Raw genomic sequence first — 20,506 nt, 5'->3', positions numbered from 1 at the left:
CGTGTAGTGCTTTGTATTATTAGTGCTGTTAAAATGGATAAAATAAAATTGTTCGATCTCTGGAAAGTGGCCAAAGGTGAAAATAAAAATAAAATAAAAGTTGTGTTTGAGGAAATAATGAGATAATTTGGTGTGGGAAAAAATGAAAAAATAAGTTCACTCAGAATGCAAAAGCTGTAACAATTCAAACATGTAAAAGGTTTGATCAATTTTGGAAAGACAGTAATCGAATTGAGACGAAAGTGCTCGATAAAAAAGCGAAATATTTTGAGAAGCCGTTAACAGTTCCTACAAAAGATTCAAACTGCACTTCCTCCCAAACCAGCATTCACAGAAATTCGTCGCTTACTAAGAACAGAATGAAGGGTAGTCCTTAATTCATTTGCTTTTTAAGGCAAAATGCGCTACATTTTATATTATGTCAACACTTCCATTACCAACAAGTTTCATGAGCGAACAAGGAGCTGAGGCTCGAAACAAATACTACCGGAACGATCGACTGAGTCATGGTAGAAATTGTTCAAGAGTCGCGAACATGGAAGATGTTTTCTTTAGAGCAATGGACTCGTCTGATCCGGTTCTTGCAGCTAGAAGATCCCGATACAGTAAACGCACTGAAATAAGTTCAATATTAAATGAGTTAGCACTTTGGGAAAAGAGACACGATTCAGATAACTATAACGACGACGATGCTGATGATGTTGATGATTGTGATTATAATAATTATGAGGATGACGATGATAATAAAGTAGTTACGTAGAATAGTAAAATAAATATCTGCCTGAGCCTAACGTTTTCAATATTTGTTTACATATATTTGACAAGCTCAAAAAATCATTTAACAACTCGACTTTTTGATCTAGTAAAGCAGGTTCTAAATGGCAATGACCAGGCCCTTAAAAACAGCCGTATGCTGATGTCATTTAATCATAATGTCAACATTTTTCGCTGAACGACAAAAAAGCAAAAGTTGATTTTGAGATATTTTATAGTATTTTTGATGCACTTTCGAAAGAGTACAAATTTAGCTGCTACTTTTGTTTTTGCAACCTTCTGAGTTAGAGGTCATTGAAAATTTCATTTTTATTTAAAAAAATGATCGTAACTCGATAGCGAAAAATGATATCGATTCACATTTTTCAGCAGAAATATGCGCAATAAAAGGTACTAAAATTGCTTCATAGAGATTATGAAGATAGACTAACTATTTAAAAAGTTATAGTTAAAAAACTGACTTTTTCAGAAACACCCTAAGATAAAGAAGAAAAATAATTATAACATGAAAACAGATAATGCTATAACTTTGATGCATTTGAAAATGTTACTTGAAAAACATTTTTCTACAACTTTGCTGAAGTAAGTACCTTGTTACACCATTTAGTTCTAAACATAATTTTTCGAAAAGAATGTTTGAGAGGACTATCCTAGCTACATTTTGCTTTAAAAGAAAGAAAATTTAATTTCCAAAAATATTCTCTCAGACATAATTTCTCTAAAATGAACGGTTTGGAAGTTATTGATTTTTGTACCGAAAAACCGCCCTTGTGACCCATAGTGGAATGGTGGGTTTTTTAAAGAAAAAAGGTTGATATCTTAATTCTCAGTCGCGTTGAAAATTTGAGTAAAGTATAAACTTCAAATCGATTAAAAAAAAAAAATTTCGATTTTTTTTTGGCTCAGTACAATTACATGGTTTAGAAAAATCAGTTTTCCCACCACAATGCATTGATTGAGGAATTTAGATATTTTATTAACAGAGCATTAGCAATAATTCGTTTGTATGTCTATTTTATGGGCCATTTTTTCGCCTTCCCATTGATTTGGTTTGAAACTTCTAGCACTGATGTTGTCCTATGCTGATTTGAGCGATTCTCTGAGTCCTGCCACTATCCCATGTAGTATGTGTTATCAAAAACATCGCGAAGCATCAAGTTCTAAATGTTCTCAAACGATATAATATCCGAAGAGAGTGATAAGAGTTATAAGAAATGTCTCATCACACTGTTAGGTGGATTAAAAGCGTTTTTTCCTACCGACTAGCAAATTTCCAACACCGACGGCTTTCTTTCTTCCGACAGAACAAACGAGCAGATCGACCTTCTTCCACGAGATATATTTTTCAACTGACTATATACAATTATATCACCAGCCGGGATCAGCTGTGATCGCGCTGGTTTTACTCTCTTCTCTCTATCCTCGCACATTTACTACCTGCTACACACAGCAAACAAGTATAGTAGTACTCGTCTCGAACAGCGCAGACTGAGTAGCTGGTATAATAATTAGAATTTTAGCTGTAGCTTAATTTGAATATACACTAGAATGTTATGGTTAGCTATTGGGTTTATAATTCAAAACGATTTAAGTTTCAATTGTAGTTCGTTTTAGCTTGTCTTAAGTTTAGTATAAGCTATGTACAAATTAAAGTATGTGCCGAACATTCCGGCCACCTTGAAACATTACGGTGTTTCAAAACAAATAATTACACGGGTTTTGTTCTGCGGGCGATTGTGTTCCAATTGTTGGATATCGGCGAACTCGGTTGATGACAGCAAATGGTACTCGGGGATGTCAACATTGATTGCTGATGCTTTGTGCTGGAACGGTCTGGTGAGTGTCCAGTACAAGTCCAGTGACTGACAGCAATTGCCCTTGGAGTTCATCACCATCGACCAAGAAGAAAAAAAGACCAGGTAGATCGAACGATTGGATTTGGGGGATTGGAATTGCAATTACCTGTGCAATGCGCAGGTGCGCATCGAGCAATTTCTCCCCGTCCGGGTTGTTCTACCTGGATGACATATTTCACTCGGCTCGTTGAGTTTGTGGTGTCGGTAGTAGAGTGATTCTGGCCACAGGACGCACAACCTCCTTGGCTTCAGCGGTTCGTAGAGTGACTAAACGGACGATGTCATCGGCTCCGGGATGACATCTGATAATTCGGCCGAGAGGCCAACTGGTTGGCGGAATATTGTCTTCCTTCACAATGACGACTCTGCCAACGTCGACGGAGACAGGCGGGTTGCAACCCTTCGTTGCACGAGACTGCAGCTGTTGCAGGTATTCCGAGTACCAGCGAGACCAAATGATTTGGAACCGTTTCTGGGTCACCTCCCAGTGGTCCAAGCGGTTGTCAGGAGTCTCCTTCAAATCAACTTCTGGAACAGCTTGGAGATTACTTCCGATGAGAAAATGTCCTGGCGTTAGGACCTCGCGATTGGACGGATCGTCCGGCATTGGAGTCAGCGGACGAGAATTGAGGCACATCTCTATCTGCGCCAGCAGTGTGAGCATGTCCTCGTACGCAACGTTCACGTTGCCGATTGCCTTCAGCAGGTGTGTTTTCGCTGACTTCACTGCAACCTCCCATAGACCGCCAAAGTGTGGTGCTCGAGGTGGGATGAATTTCCAGCAAATTTCGTTGTCGGAGCACCAGTCGAAGATCTGATTCCGATCAGACTCATCGACCTTCAGCATGCGGTAGATGCGGTTCAGTGCATTCGATGCACCTTTGAAAAAGGTAGCGTTGTCAGAATGCAACTCTACCACCTTTCCTCTGCGGGCGACCAGACGACGGAGTGCAGCTAGGAACGCTGGAGTCGACCTGTCTACTCCAGCGTTCCTAGCTGCACTCACTAGCTCGATATGAACTGCCTTCGTAGAGAAGCAGCCGAATATGGCCACGTACACCTTGGTTGGCCCACGGTTGCGGACGGCGGACTTCAAATAGAAGGGTCCGCAAAGGTCGACTCCGCAGACAGAAAACGGTCGGGTTGGAGATACTCTCGATGCCGGAAGATCTGCTGTGGTTTGCTGGACTAGTGTGGGCTTGCTACGGAAGCAAGTGTGGCAACGGTGAAAGACGGATTTCACAAGATTTCTGCCGCCCAGAATCTAAAACTTCTGGCGGAGAGTGGCTAGCAGGAGTTGAGGACCTGCGTGCAGTAGCTTCAAATGATAAAAACTAGCCAACAGAACAGCGAGCGGATGCTTGGCAGAGAGGACGATCGGGTGTTTCTTCGCATCGGTCAGCGCGGCATTGCGAAGCCGGCCACCGACACGTACGGTGCCTTCGGGATCGACGAACGGGTTCAACCACTTCAGCGTGGAAGCTCGTGCGACACGTTCGCCACTAGCGAGATCGGAAATCTCCTCAGCGAAAAGTTTACCCTGCGCGAGATGACAGAGCGAAAGTTCGGCGTGTTGGAGTTCTTGTGCGGTAAGCGGATGGACTGTTGTACTTCTTCTTTTCCGAACTACGTTGCGAGGCTCGTTCACGAAGCACGTGCAGATAACGCTGAATGAACGCTGTCAGTCGGCGCAGCTTGCAGAAGTTGGAGTAGCGAGCGAATAAATCGGTGCAGAAACTCAGTTGTGTCGTGGTCATGGCAACTAGTGGTATCTTGCGTCCTTCGGCGGACACTTCAGAAGCTTCTGCTGTGGGTAACGTTGGATTTGGCCAAAAATCCGGAGACTTAGATAGCCACGGTGTCCCAGTCCACCATCGTGTACAGTTGAGGATGTCGGTAGGACTCAATCCTCGGGATATGTCGTCAGCGGGAATGTCGACTCCAGGAACATGCTTTCAGCGGTTGAGATCGGTTGAAAGCTGTATCTGCGAGACCCGGTTTGCGACGAAAGTCTTCCAACGACTCGGGTTCTCACGAAGCCATTGGAGGACAGTAGTGGAATCTGTCCAGAAATGAACAGTTGCAGGAAGCTTCAGCGTCGCGTTCAGCTTCTTATACAGCTGGGTCGACAAATGTGCGGCACAGAGTTCCAGTCTGGAGATTGTATGGCGAGTAGAGAGCGGTGCTACCTTTGATTTAGACGCCAGCAACTGGACTGAAACTGTGCCGTGTGCTTCAGTTCGGACGTAACAGCATGTTCCATATGCGCGCTCAGACGCATCGCAGAAGAAGTGAAACTGGATGCTGACGGCGTCGGGTATCGAAATAAAGTGGGGTAAGCGAACTTCACTTAACAGGTGTAGTGTGTTATGGAACAGTTTCCATTCTTCTTGGAGTGTGAACAGGAGCGGCGAGTGCCATTCACATGCTTCGCCATTCTGCTTCAGAGCCCAAAGTCGCTGCATGAAGAGTTTGGCCTTGGTGATCGTTGGACCCACGAGTCCGAGTGGATCGAAAATTTGGGCGATATATGACATCACCTTGCGCTTCGTCAGGACGGATGCAGCTAGCGGCAGCTGAACCTTGAACTGAAGTATGTCCAACTTCGGTTCCCAAATGAGGCCGAGCGTGGATACGGCCTGGTCATCTTGAAGATTGGGAAACGGCTGAATTGCCACATCATCAGGTGGTATATCCCCAAGAACTTCAGGAGAATTCGATGCCCATTTCTTGAGCTGTAGTCCAGCGGAAGCTAGCATTACCGATGCCTGACGACGCAGCTTGATGGCGGATTCTACGTCCGGCGCCCCAGAAAGAAAATCGTCGACGTAGAAGTCTTCCGTAACTGGCCCACTCGCGATTGGATACAACTGCTTGGTATCCTGTGCAATCTGCTGCAGAGTACGCGTAGCTAGGTACGGAGCGCTCGCTGTTCCGTACGTTCAGGAATCAGTAGCGTCTGGCTCAAATGGCACGTTCCCCATGTTGATCGGAGATTTGTGCCTTGCCAAGAATCGTCTTTTCATCATTTTCCTGATGGGAAGGATTGGGGAAGTGGTAAGGTTAGGGGTAAGGAAAACAACGACACATAACAATTAAAACAGAGCATTCTGCACCCCCGGAGTGATGCTGAACGATCTGCAGGTGCTACAACAGCAGGAATAAAACTTCCAACCCCCGGAGGGATTTAGAACCTCTACTCAAACAGTGAGCGGATATATCAACACCCTCGAGGGGATATTGAGATAACAGAACGACAACACCCCCGAAGAGATATTGTCATTCAAATACGGCTAAAAAACTATAGCTCTTTACCACACTGGGTTAGGAACAAAAGCATATCCTTAAATTTCAGCTCTCTGTACATAGGTTCATCTATGTATGGAGAACCAAAAATCCGGATGCCCAATTACATTAATACAGGGCAATTGCATATCAAATGATATGATGTTCCGTAATCGGATTCACAAAAGATCACATGAATAATACTCAGCGCGCTGAATAATAGCCATGTGATAATTGAGTTTGCAATGTCCAGTCAGTGCCCTGGCCAGAATACTGCAGTTGTGCTTGGAAAAATGCAACAAATTTCTTGACATTTTCGGACTCACATCCGGCAGAAAAGCCTTTGTTTGAACCAAGTTTGCAAGCTACGCCAATGGTTGGCATGTTCGAATGCAGCCCAAGAGCGAATCTTGTGCTTTATGCAACTTATTGACAGAGATAGAACTGGTTCTGGACCAACGAAATCAGTCGCAGCGCCAGCTCTAGCCAATTCGTCCGCCCATTCATTTCCAGTAATACCGGAATGACCGGGTACCCATAGAAGGTAGATAGCATTTGAAATGCTAAGTTCTTCGATTTGAGTTCGACATGCGATTACTAATTTCGATCTCGAATCTGCCGAACTAAGTGCTTTCACGGCAGCCTGACTGTCAGAGCAAAAATAGTTTCTTTTACCGCAAATTCCCTGTTGAAGTGCGGATTGTACGCCACACAGAATCGCAAAGATTTCTGCTTGGAATACGGTACAGTATCTACCAAGCGAATGAGATTGGTTTAATCTCATCTCATGACAATAGACACCAGCACCGGCTCGGCCCTCCAACAAAGAACCGTCCGTATAACAAACTACGTATTCTTCAAGTTGTCGCTCCATCCAGCCAGACAGCCATTCCTCACGAAGAGGAATTCTCACATTGAAAGTTTTAGTAGGAAAACTACATGTGAGTATAAGGTCACTGGGAGCAAGTGCATATTCATCCCAAGTAACCATTTGGGGCCACAGTCCTGTGTGGCTAGTTACACGATCTATTGGGTTACTGTTCCAGAGCCCAGTAACATTAAGACTTTCTTTCAGAAACACATGTAGTGGTTTTATGTTCAAGAGTGCCTCGAGAGCAGCAGTAGGTGTTGTCGAGAACACACCAGTCATCGCCATCAAGATCGTCCTCTGAAGATGGTTTAACTTTGATTGGATTGTCATGACTCCTCCCTTCTGCCACCAAACAAGGCACCCGTATGGCAGTATTGGTCTAACAATTGTTGTGTAGATCCACTGAATGTACTTGGGTTTGAGTCCCCAGGATTTGCCGAAAGCCCGTCTACATTGGCCAAAGGCCATGCAAGCTTTCTTGATCCTGAAATCGATGTGAGCTGTCCAATTAAGTTTTGAGTCGAGAATTACCCCAACGTACTTAACTGGATCTTCGACAATAATTTCAGAGTCAAAAAACTGCAATGGACGAGCTCCGGTTGTAATCCTTCGTTGCGTGAAAAGCACCATTGAGGTTTTATTTGGATTAACTGATAGTCCAACATGAAGATACCACCGCTCAACAACACATAAGGCTTGTTGCATCAAATCAAAAAGTGTGTTAATGCAAATACCGGTGATCATTATATGATTATCATCGGCGAAACCATACGTCGGAAACCCAAGCTCATTAAGTTTTCTCAACAAGCTATCGGCGACAAGGTTCCATAGAAGTGGTGAAAGCACACCACCTTGAGGATATCCGCAGACACTCAGTTTCCTCATCTCTACTTGTCTTAACGATGAGCACAGATGTCGGTTGCTAAGCATTGCGTGTATCCAGTTCGTGATATATGAAGGTACTCCATGATCTCGTGCTGCTTCCAAAATGGATTCGAAAGACACGTTGTCAAAAGCACCTTCAATATCGAGAAAAACTCCTAAACTTGATTGCTTTTGTGAAAAAGCTTTTTCAATGTTGTAGACAACATTGTGTAACAGGGTGGTAGTAGACTTCCCCCGCTGATATCCATGTTGCATTGCATGCAGCGGGTGCTCGCCCAAGCTACCATCCCGAATGTAGTGGTCGATTAAACGTTTCACTGATTGGAGAAGGAAGGAGGTCAGACTGATCGGTCTAAAGCTCTTTGCCTCCTCATAAGTGACGCGGCCACCTTTGGGAATGAATTTGACAGTTATTTCCATAACTGACATACTTCAACCCGCCGGATGCCACGCGGCCTCTAGGCTGGTTTTGTCCGGAGAAAGATAATAGAGTTATCAACCTCCTAGTGGACCACAGCCAGTTACTGGGGAGTTCGCCCGGCTCTTCCCAGGCTCCGTTCGCCATTGAGAATATTTTAAACCCCCTCAACAATTTTACCCATAGCACGGGTCGCATGACACTATGGAATTGGGGTTCCCTGTTTGGTGTTACCACCGGAACAGGTAGTCCGTAGTGTAATTCTTAGCCGGTTGAAACAACCACTACCGACACTACACGGCTTATCTAGGCTGTTCGGAGAAAGAAGCTGACATTGATGGACAGCTCCCATAGATGGCCAAACAGCCGGCACGGCCGAAACGGCTGAATTGCCACATCATCAGGTGGTATATCCCCAAGAACTTCAGGAGAATTCGATGCCCATTTCTTGAGCTGTAGTCCAGCGGAAGCTAGCATTACCGATGCCTGACGACGCAGTTTGATGTCGGATTCTACGTCCGGCGCCCCAGAAAGAAAATCGTCGACGTAGAAGTCTTCCGTAACTGGCCCACTCGCGATTGGATACAACTGCTTGGTATCCTGTGCAATCTGCTGCAGAGTACGCGTAGCTAGGTACGGAGCGCTCGCTGTTCCGTACGTTACTGTCTGCAGTTCGTACGTAGCGATGGGTTCATCAGGGCCCGTACGCCAAAAAATTCGCTGGAACGGCTGATCTTCAGGATGCAGGAATACTTGCCGCTACATCTTCTCGATGTCCGCAACCAGAGCGACGTGATGTGTCCGAAATCTCATCACCATGGAGAGTAGATCTTGCTGAACTACGGGTCCGACCAACAGCGTGTCGTTCAGCGAATATCCTGACGCCGTCTTGCAGGACGCGTCGAAAACGACCCTAACCTTCGTCGTGGTGCTCGACTCTTTGAAAACGGGATGATGTGGGAGATAACAGTGCGCCTTCACGTCATCTACAGGCTCGTCAAGCCTTCTCATGTGACCGAGCTGTAGGTACTCGTCCATGAAGCGATGATACGATTCATTGATTGCAGAATCTCGTTGCAAACGGCGCTCCAGGCTGTGAAAACGGCGTTCTGCGATGGCTCTGGAGGCCCCCTGGAAGACTTCTGGATCTTTGTTGTGAGAAAGACGTACGACGTACCTTCCAGTCGAATCACGCTTGACTGTACTGGAGTACAACTCTTTACAGCGATTTTCTTCGGGTGAGTGTGCAGGCCCAGTGGAAATCGCTTCTAACTCCCAAAACTTCTGAAGTGCGGCTTCCAAATCTTCATTGGTAATGGAGAGATTGCAGATCCGGGGAATGCAGGTAGATCCATTGGACGCGGAACCAGAGACTGCACATCCGAATGGTGTTTCGACTACCCATGGAAGACCGTTACCGAGCGAGATCTTCCTACCGGTGTGAAGTTCCCAGAAGGCCTCACTACCGATGACGAGGTCAATCCTTCCTGGGGCATGGAACTGTGGATCTGCTAATCCAACCTGCGGGAATTTCCACGCCGACATATCGACCGGCATGGTCGGCAGCTCTGCGGATGGCTGCTCCAGAATGAGAAACTCGAGCTTCGTGGAAAATGGCTGAGTTCTCGATTCAATGGAGGCGGTGATGGCATTTTTCATCCTTTGCGTTGAGAGACCGATTCCTGCGACCGAAATGTCCACCTTGGTGCGACGGCTGAGGAGAACCTTCGCTAACTGACCGGAGATGAAATTGGACATTGACGCCGAGTCGAGTAGAGCACGAGCCTTGTGTTCCCTGCCATGATCATCAACAACGTTGAGAACAACCGTTTCCAGTAGAACCATACTGCATGCGGTTTGGACCACCATGCTGACCTGCGGTGGAGCAGAACCCGAACTGGACGAATGCGGCTGTTGAACCGGTGGAGATTGTTGTGATGATCCCGTAATGGCAGGACTCGACGACATCCTGGATGGAGAGGAATCGTGTAACATGGAATGATGTCTTTCGTGGCACGTACGACACGTGAACTTCGATACACACTTCCTGGCTGGGTGACCGAAGCTCAGACAGTTCCAACACAACCGTTTTTGCGAAACCAGCTCTCGGTGCTGGCGGACATCCTTTCGTATGAACACTGGGCAGTTGCGGAGGGAGTGGCTGTCTGAACATGCTAACTGACATGGAGAATCTTGGTTGGGCGTAGCAGCTGCGTTAACTTAGTCATCTTCGTGCCCTTCCAACTCTGGGGGTCGGCCACCTTCGGAGGTGCCGGTTGCTGCATATCTGGTCCGACAGAATTGAGGACGCGTACACGCTGGTACAGGAATTGAACCAGTTCCTCATACTTGACATCGTCCTGGCTGCTCGTTTTCTTCTTCCATGCTAGCAATGTGGATTGGTCCAGCTTATACGACAGCACATTTACCAGCGGCGTATCCCAATGCTCCACAGGTTCATCCAATTTCGCCAACGCCCGTACATGGCGCTGAAAATCGTCGACCAGACTGTGGATGCGCTTAGCAGATTCCTGCTTGACCGCTGGCAGCTCCTAGAGTGTCCTAAACAGCTGACGTTTGAGAAAACGGCGATTGTCGTACCTCTTGTGTAGGGCGTCCCATGTTGACGCATAGTTGTCGGCTTCGATGTCAACTGACTCGAACGGCTTCTTTGCGTCCCCTTCAAGCGATTGTAGAAGGTACTGAAGCTTGGCGACCGTTGGTATGTCCCCATTGGAATGAACCATGGACGTAAAGGTGTCTCGAAATGACAACCAACGTGAGAAATTGCCATCAAATCTTGGTAGGTCGATCTTTGGAAGACGGAGGTGGAATCCTGTCGAGAAAGTGTGTTGATTTGTCATCATGGATGTGTTCAAAGCTAAGTTCTTCGCTTCTACAGGAACCTTGGAGAGTAAGAAGCCTTTCACTGCGCAGTATCGCTGCTCGAAATCGACACGTTCCGCCAGGTGTGATCCTTGTCCAGTCTCTCAATCCTGCGCCTCCATGAACTGCGCATAAGCCCTATCCAGCGACTCTATACGAACACTCAACTGAAAGGCATCATGTGCAGGAACGAACCGACGGATAAACTTCTCCAAAGCATCACGAATTGCCAGCAATCCATTGCACTGGACTAACCGGTCTCCCAACACTTTTTCCTCTTTGGGTGGCATCACGACGCACTACGAACGGAAACGGCAGTTAAATCGATAACAGACTCCTTCCCGACGCGAACTAACCGTTTCTACGCGAAACCGGACCGAACGAGGACAAAACACACTCGAAACGAATAATCCTTCACGACGCGATGAATTGCCCTTCGCGAACGCGAAATTCGAACGGAAGTGAGCAGTTTTATTAACAAACGATTGCTCCTTCCCGTCGCGAACTAACCCACTTCGCCATTCTGCTTCAGAGCGGTTTCAAAATGACACCAAAAATCAATTTCTGGCACCTGCTCGTCAAGACCATTCCGAAAATATATATATATATATATATATATATATATATATATATATATATATATATATATATATATATATATATATATATATATATATATATATATATATATATATATATATATATATATATATATATATATATATATATATATATATATATATATATATATATATATATATATATATATATATATATATATATATATATATATATATATATATATATATATACATATATATATATACAGGGTGTTTGGTTCATGGTTAAGAATCTCTCGGGGGGTGATAGACTGCCATATTTGGAGAAAAAAATTGTTCTACACATACCATCAAATCTCAACCGTTACAGAGTTATTGAACTTTTTGTGTAAAAACTTATTCGTCTTAAAGTACCTCTAACTTTAAAAGTATACTTTGTATTTTAAATATTTTAGTTCCATTCGAAAGGTGAGAAAATTTCGCATTGAGGTATGCCCTTACATGTTTCAGCTAATAAGTTTTAGTAGCCTTTTCAAAGTAATTTATTGAAAATTAAACAATTTTGAACGATTTTTCGTTCATTTCTTGAAAATCCTTATAGTTAACCTCATCATTTTAATAATTCAGATTGTTAGTCCTGATGAGCTGCTTAATTCGTTCTTTGACATGATACACTTACCTTTTCTTATTTTCATGATTTTGGGTTATTCAACTTTGATATTTTTATCTCATTTTCACTAGTACCAGCTCTAATTGAAAAATTATGGCACTTATTGTACTGTTTTTCTTTTTATTCGAAAGCCAGGAAAATTTTACAGTGAAAAATGTAGTAATACCTTTCAGTTAAGTGAATTTAGTATTCTTTTAAAAGTAAATTATTTTAAAGTTAGTTCTAATATTAGCATTTTCGTTAATTTTCTTAAAATAGTAAATAATAAACATCACCATTATTATCATGGAAATAATGCATCTCAGCAAGTTCTACAGTTCTTTCTTTGACTCCATTCAATTATCTCTTTTGGTTTCGACGCAAAATCGTTTTTATCACATCGTTTCATATGGAAAAATAACGATTTCGAACCCACTACACTTGTGGCGAGCTCATGCTGTGTTAACTATTAAATAGCAGCAAAATGAAAAGAGATATGGACAAAGTGTCAAATAAAAAGTTATAGAGAATATTAAAGGGCATCAAATGAACAATAGTAACGATAAATTTTGTTGATTAATAATTAGAATAATTAAAAAACACTCCAAAAAACACAAATTTTGAGTTATTTCGTTAGTAAAAAATCATTTAGTACACTTAACTAAAATATATTTGTACATACACTGATAGGACATTTTCTCAGCTTTCCAATGAAAGCATGTAAATAACGATATAAAGCATATTTTTTAGATTAGAGTCGTTTAAGCACTTGCAAGTCGGTTACAGGAAAAGTATAGTAATGAAATTACAAAGAAATGAGAAGAGATAGAAATATGACGTCCAAGAACAAATTATGAATCGTCCTAAAACCCAACTTTTGGATGATGGATATTGCTATAATCATACTTCATTATTTCGAGAAAATTAGCAAAAACCTCCTCAAAAACACTAGCTTTTAACTACTTTACAGCTAAAAGGGAAATAAAACTAATTACTTGAAAGATATGAGAACACCATTCAATAGGAAATTTTCTCACCTTTCGAATGGAACTGAAATATTTAAAATACAAAGTATACTTTTAAAGTTAGAAATATTTTAAGACAAATAAGTTTTTTACACAAAAAGTTCAATAACTCTGTGAAGGTTGAGATTTGATGGCATGTGTAGAACAATTTTTTTCTCCAAATATGGCAATCTATCACTCCCCGAGAGATTCTTAACCACGAACCAAACACCCTGTATATATATATATATATATATATATATATATATATATATATATATATATATATATATATATATATATATATATATATATATATATATATATATATATATATATATATATATATATATATATATATATATATATATATATATATATATATATATAAATATATATATATATATATATATATATATATATATATATATATATATATATATATATATATATATATATATATATATATATATATATATATATATATATATATATATATATATATATATATATATATATATATATATATATATATATATATATATATATATATATATATATATATATATATATATATATATATATATATATATATATATATATATATATATATATATATTTTCGGAATGGTCTTGACGAGCAGGTGCCAGAAATTGATTTTTGGTGTCATTTTGAAACCGCTCTGAAGCAGAATGGCGAAGTGGGTTAGTTCGCGACGGGAAGGAGCAATCGTTTGTTAATAAAACTGCTCACTTCCGTTCGAATTTCGCGTTCGCGAAGGGCAATTCATCGCGTCGTGAAGGATTATTCGTTTCGAGTGTGTTTTGTCCTCGTTCGGTCCGGTTTCGCGTAGAAACGGTTAGTTCGCGTCGGGAAGGAGTCTGTTATCGATTTAACTGCCGTTTCCGTTCGTAGTGCATCGTGATGCCACCCAAAGAGGAAAAAGTGTTGAGACCGGTTAGTCCAGTGCAATGGATTGCTGGCAATTCGTGATGCTTTGGAGAAGTTTATCCGTCGGTTCGTTCCTGCACATGATGCCTTTCAGTTGAGTGTTTGTATAGAGTCGCTGGATAGGGCTTGTGCGCAGTTCATGGAGGCGCAGGATGCAATTGAGAGACTGGACAAGGATCACACCTGGCGGAACGTGTCGATTTCGAGCAGCGATACTGCGCAGTGAAAGGCTTCTTACTCTCCAAGGTTCCTGTAGAAGCGAAGAACTTAGCTTTGAACACATCCATGATGACAAATCAACACACTTTCTCGACAGGATTCCACCTCCGTCTTCCAAAGATCGACCTACCAAGATTTGATGGCAATTTCTCACGTTGGTTGTCATTTCGAGACACCTTTACGTCCATGGTCCATTCCAATGGGGACATACCAACGGTCGCCAAGCTTCAGTACCTTCTACAATCGCTTGAAGGGGACGCAAAGAAGCCGTTCGAGTCAGTTGACATCGAAGCCGACAACTATGCGTCAACATGGGACGCCCTACACAAGAGGTACGACAATCGCCGTTTTCTCAAACGTGTTTAGGACACTCTAGGAGCTGCCAGCGGTCAAGCAGGAATCTGCTAAGCGCATCCACAGTCTGGTCGACGATTTTCAGCGCCATGTACGGGCGTTGGCGAAATTGGATGAACCTGTGGAGCATTGGGATACGCCGCTGGTAAATGTGCTGTCGTATAAGCTGGACCAATCCACATTGCTAGCATGGAAGAAGAAAACGAGCAGCCAGGACGATGTCAAGTATGAGGAACTGGTTCAATTCCTGTACCAGCGTGTACGCGTCCTCAATTCTGTCGGACCAGATATGCAGCAACCGGCACCTCCGAAGGTGGCCGACCCCCAGAGTTGGAAGGGCACGAAGATGACTAAGTTAACGCAGCTGCTACGCCCAACCAAGATTCTCCATGTCAGTTAGCATGTTCAGACAGCCACTCCCTCTGCAACTGCCCAGTGTTCATACGAAAGGATGTCCGCCAGCACCGAGAGCTGGTTTCGCAAAAACGGTTGTGTTGGAACTGTCTGAGCTTCGGTCACCCAGCCAGGAAGTGTGTATCGAAGTTCACGTGTCGTACGTGCCACGAAAGACATCATTCCATGTTACACGATTCCTCTCCGTCCAGGATGTCGTCGAGTCCTGCCATTACGGGATCATCACATCAATCTCCACCGGTTCAACAGCCGCACTCGTCCAGTTCGGGTTCTGCTCCACCGCAGGTCAGCATGGTGGTCCAAACCGCATGCAGTATGGTTCTACTGGAAACGGTTGTTCTCAACGTTGTTGATGATCATGGCAGGGAACACAAGGCTCGTGCTCTACTCGACTCGGCGTCAATGTCCAATTTCATCTCCGGTCAGTTAGCGAAGGTTCTCCTCAGCCGTCGCACCAAGGTGGACATTTCGGTCGCAGGAATCGGTCTCTCAACGCAAAGGGTGAAAAATGCCATCACCGCCTCCATTGAATCGAGAACTCAGCCATTTTCCACGAAGCTCGAGTTTCTCATTCTGGAGCAGCCATCCGCAGAGCTGCCGACCATGCCGGTCGATATGTCGGCGTGGAAATTCCCGCAGGTTGGATTAGCAGATCCACAGTTCCATGCCCCAGGAAGGATTGACCTCGTCATCGGTAGTGAGGCCTTCTGGGAACTTCACACCGGTAGGAAGATCTCGCTCGGTAACGGTCTTCCATGGGTAGTCGAAACACCATTCGGATGTGCGGTCTCTGGTTCCGCGTCCAATGGATCTACCTGCATTCCCCGGATCTGCAATCTCTCCATTACCAATGAAGATTTGGAAGCCGCACTTCAGAAGTTTTGGGAGTTAGAAGCGATTTCCACTGGGCCTGCACACTCACCCGAAGAAAATCGCTGTAAAGAGTTGTACTCCAGTACAGTCAAGCGTGATTCGACTGGAAGGTACGTCGTACGTCTTTCTCACAACAAAGATCCAGAAGTCTTCCAGGGGGCCTCCAGAGCCATCGCAGAACGCCGTTTTCACAGCCTGGAGCGCCGTTTGCAACGAGATTCTGCAATCAATGAATCGTATCATCGCTTCATGGACGAGTACCTACAGCTCGGTCACATGAGAAGGCTTGACGAGCCTGTAGATGACGTGAAGGCGCACTGTTATCTCCCACATCATCCCGTTTTCAAAGAGTCGAGCACCACGACGAAGGTTAGGGTCGTTTTCGACGCGTCCTGCAAGACGGCGTCAGGATATTCGCTGAACGACACGCTGTTGGTCGGACCCGTAGTTCAGCAAGATCTACTCTCCATCGTGATGAGATTTCGGACACATCACGTCGCTCTGGTTGCGGACATCGAGAAGATGTAGCGGCAAGTATTCCTGCATCCTGAAGATCAGCCGTTCCAGCGAATTTTTTGGCGCACGGGCCCTGATGAACCCATCGCTACGTACGAACTGCAGACAGTAACGTACGGAACAGCGAGCGCTCCGTACCTAGCTACGCGTACTCTGCAGCAGATTGCACAGGATACCAAGCAGTTGTATCCAATCGCGAGTGGGCCAGTTACGGAAGACTTCTACGTCGACGATTTTCTTTCTGGGGCGCCGGACGTAGAATCCGCCATCAAGCTGCGTCGTCAGGCATCGGTAATGCTAGCTTCCGCTGGACTACAGCTCAAGAAATGGGCATCGAATTCTCCTGAAGTTCTTGGGGATATACCACCTGATGATGTGGCAATTCAGCCGTTTCACAATCTTCAAGATGACCAGGCCGTATCCACGCTCGGCCTCATTTGGGAACCGAAGTTGGACATACTTCAGTTCAAGGTTCAGCTGCCGCTACTGCATCCGTCCTGACGAAGCGCAAGGTGATGTCATATATCGCCCAAATTTTCGATCCATTCGGACTCGTGGGTCCAACGATCACCAATTCCAAACTCTTCATGCAGCGACTTTGGGCTCTGAAGCAGAATGGCGAAGCATGTGAATGGCACTCGCCGCTCCTGTTCACACTCCAAGAAGAATGGAAACTGTTCCATAACACACTACACCTGTTAAGTGAAGTTCGCTTACCCCACTTTATTTCGATACCCGACGCCGTCAGCATCCAGTTTCACTTCTTCTGCGATGCGTCTGAGCGCGCATATGGAACATGCTGTTACGTCCGAACTGAAGCACACGGCACAGTTTCAGTCCAGTTGCTGGCGTCTAAATCAAAGGTAGCACCGCTCTCTACTCGCCATACAATCTCCAGACTGGAACTCTGTGCCGCACATTTGTCGACCCAGCTGTATAAGAAGCTGAACGCGACGCTGAAGCTTCCTGCAACTGTTCATTTCTGGACAGATTCCACTACTGTCCTCCAATGGCTTCGTGAGAACCCGAGTCGTTGGAAGACTTTCGTCGCAAACCGGGTCTCGCAGATACAGCTTTCAACCGATCTCAACCGCTGAAAGCATGTTCCTGGAGTCGACATTCCCGCTGACGACATATCCCGAGGATTGAGTCCTACCGACATCCTCAACTGTACACGATGGTGGACTGGGATACCGTGGTTATCTAAGTCTCCGGATTTTTGGCCAAATCCAACGTTACCCACAGCAGAAGCTTCTGAAGTGTCCGCCGAAGGACGCAAGATACCACTAGTTGCCATGACCACGACACAACTGAGTTTCTGCACCGATTTATTCGCTCGCTACTCCAACTTCTGCAAGCTGCGCCGACTGACAGCGTTCATTCAGCGTTATCTGCACGTGCTTCGTGAACGAGCCTCGCAACGTAGTTCGGAAAAGAAGAAGTACAACAGTCCATCCGCTTACCGCACAAGAACTCCAACACGCCGAACTTTCGCTCTGTCATCTCGCGCAGGGTGAACTTTTCGCTGAGGAGATTTCCGATCTCGCTAGTGGCGAACGTGTCGCACGAGCTTCCACGCTGAAGTGGTTGAACCCGTTCGTCGATCCCGAAGGCACCGTACGTGTCGGTGGCCGGCTTCGCAATGCCGCGCTGACCGATGCGAAGAAACACCCGATCGTCCTCTCTGCCAAGCATCCGCTCACTGTTCTGTTGGCTAGTTTTTATCATTTGAAGCTACTGCACGCAGGTCCTCAACTCCTGCTAGCCACTCTCCGCCAGAAGTTTTAGATTCTGGGCGGCAGAAATCTTGTGAAATCCGTCTTTCACCGTTGCCACACTTGCTTCCGTAGCGATTGTAGAAGGTACTGAAGCTTGGCGACCGAAGGTACTGAAGCTTGGCGACCGTTGGTATGTCCCCATTGGAATGAACCATGGACGTAAAGGTGTCTCGAAATGACAACCAACGTGAGAAATTGCCATCAAATCTTGGTAGGTCGATCTTTGGAAGACGGAGGTGGAATACTGTCGAGAAAGTGTATTGATTTGTCATCATGGATGTGTTCAAAGCTAAGTTCTTCGCTTCTACAGGAACCTTGGAGAGTAAGAAGCCTATCACTGCGCAGTATCGCTGCTCGAAATCGACACGTTCCGCCAGGTGTGATCCTTGTCCAGTCTCTCAATTGCATCCTGCGCCTCCATGAACTGCGCATAAGCCCTATCCAGCGACTCTATACGAACACTCAACTGAAAGGCATCATGTGCAGGAACGAACCGACGGATAAACTTCTCCAAAGCATCACGAATTGCCAGCAATCCATTGCACTGGACTAACCGGTCTCCCAACACTTTTTCCTCTTTGGGTGGCACCACGACGCACTACGAACGGAAACGGCAGTTAAATCGATAACAGACTCCTTCCCGACGCGAACTAACCGTTTCTACGCGAAACCGGACCGAACGAGGACAAAACACACTCGAAACGAATAATCCTTCACGACGCGATGAATTGCCCTTCGCGAACGCGAAATTCGAACGGAAGTGAGCAGTTTTATTAACAAACGATTGCTCCTTCCCGTCGCGAACTAACCCACTTCGCCATTCTGCTTCAGAGCGGTTTCAAAATGACACCAAAAATCAATTTCTGGCACCTACTCGTCAAGACCATTCCGAAAATACCCATATTGTTGAGGTGCGGGACATAAGGAGTCCAGACCCGTTTCTTCCATCTTTCCGAAAATCTTCTAAGTCTGTTGCATTCAAATGGACTAGGCATATTTTTGCAAGAAACTTGATAATTGCAAAATCCGCGCAAAAAAAGCTGTTAAAATTCATCCTAAGTTCTTTGCATTTAAAAGGACTTAGCATTTTTGTAGGAAAAAGTCTTTTGCATTCAAAAGGACTTATTTTTGCAAAAACCTTATGCGAAATCCGTGAAAAAAAAAACTTTTAAAAATATTGTAAGTCTTGTGTTAAGAGTTTTTTACGCGGACTTTCGAATTAACGCGGTTTTTTTTGCGAGGATTTTTGAATTAACGGAGTTATTTACGTTGATTTTCCAATTTACGCGGTTCGATTCCCCCGCGTAAAAGCAACCTGGGTGTATTACATTTTCATTATACATGACATGACAACTATACACAAGAAAAGAAATCAATATTCGAGTTCTAAAATTTTGTAAAAGGAAAAGACCAAATCGAAAACTTGAACCAGTAATCAGCGGTTTGAGTTTGGTCGTCTTCATCAGCTGGTAGGAGAAGCAGAACTCGATTTCTTAGAATTTTTTTAGTTCCTTATATGTGAATTTCATGTAAGCGGACGATTAACAGTATATAGTTCCGGAACCATACAACCGAACCGTACGAAATTTTGTAGCAGGAAAATATACCTTTAATTTAAGGCATTTCTGATAATCGGCCAAACCATCACCAAGAAACTGATAATAGCAAAAATAACCCGAGAATAGTGAAAAACTGTAATTGAGCGCAATGAAAACTGGAATTGAATGCCCTATTTATCATACAATTGCGCGTCAATTAGCAGCCAATACCATCCTACCAGATGCGAGCCAAAGAGCACACTGATATATATATATATATATATATATATATATATATATATATATATATATATATATATATATATATATATATATATATATATATATATATATATATATATATATATATATATATATATATATATATATATATATATATATATATATATATATATATATATATATATATATATATATATATATATATATATATATATATATATATATATATATATATATATATATATATATATATGATGGTACTACCATCTATTGCAGCAGAACCACCGTTCATGCAATGGACTGATCTCCCAATACAACTTGATCAAACATTATTCACTGGTCCCTTTCAACTAACCACTGTATAAAGGGCCAAAAAGTAGTAGATTGGTCGGTCAGCAAAGTCGCCGACACGTACCACAAGGGAGTTGAGAG

The 20,506-nt window shown here is 43.8% G+C and overlaps 1 protein-coding gene across 1 annotated transcript; it reads right to left on the bottom strand.

The window, feature by feature from the left end:
* Positions 1–2,805: 2,805 nt before the first annotated feature.
* Positions 2,806–10,262, bottom strand: LOC131675805 (uncharacterized). Its single transcript, XM_058954950.1, has 7 exons — positions 10,111–10,262; positions 8,906–10,058; positions 8,570–8,755; positions 4,666–5,524; positions 4,226–4,437; positions 3,902–4,170; positions 2,806–3,832 (listed from the first exon to the last, which is right to left on the bottom strand). The coding sequence occupies exons 1-7, from the start codon at positions 10,260–10,262 to the stop codon at positions 2,806–2,808; spliced, it is 3,858 nt and encodes a 1,285-aa protein (XP_058810933.1).
* Positions 10,263–20,506: the final 10,244 nt, after the last annotated feature.

Source organism: Topomyia yanbarensis, chromosome 1, assembly GCF_030247195.1.
Source record: "Topomyia yanbarensis strain Yona2022 chromosome 1, ASM3024719v1, whole genome shotgun sequence".
Lineage (NCBI taxonomy): Eukaryota > Metazoa > Arthropoda > Insecta > Diptera > Culicidae > Topomyia > Topomyia yanbarensis.
The sequence above is the reverse complement of the archived record's forward strand: the minus strand, read 5'-3'. Positions and strand labels throughout refer to the sequence as shown.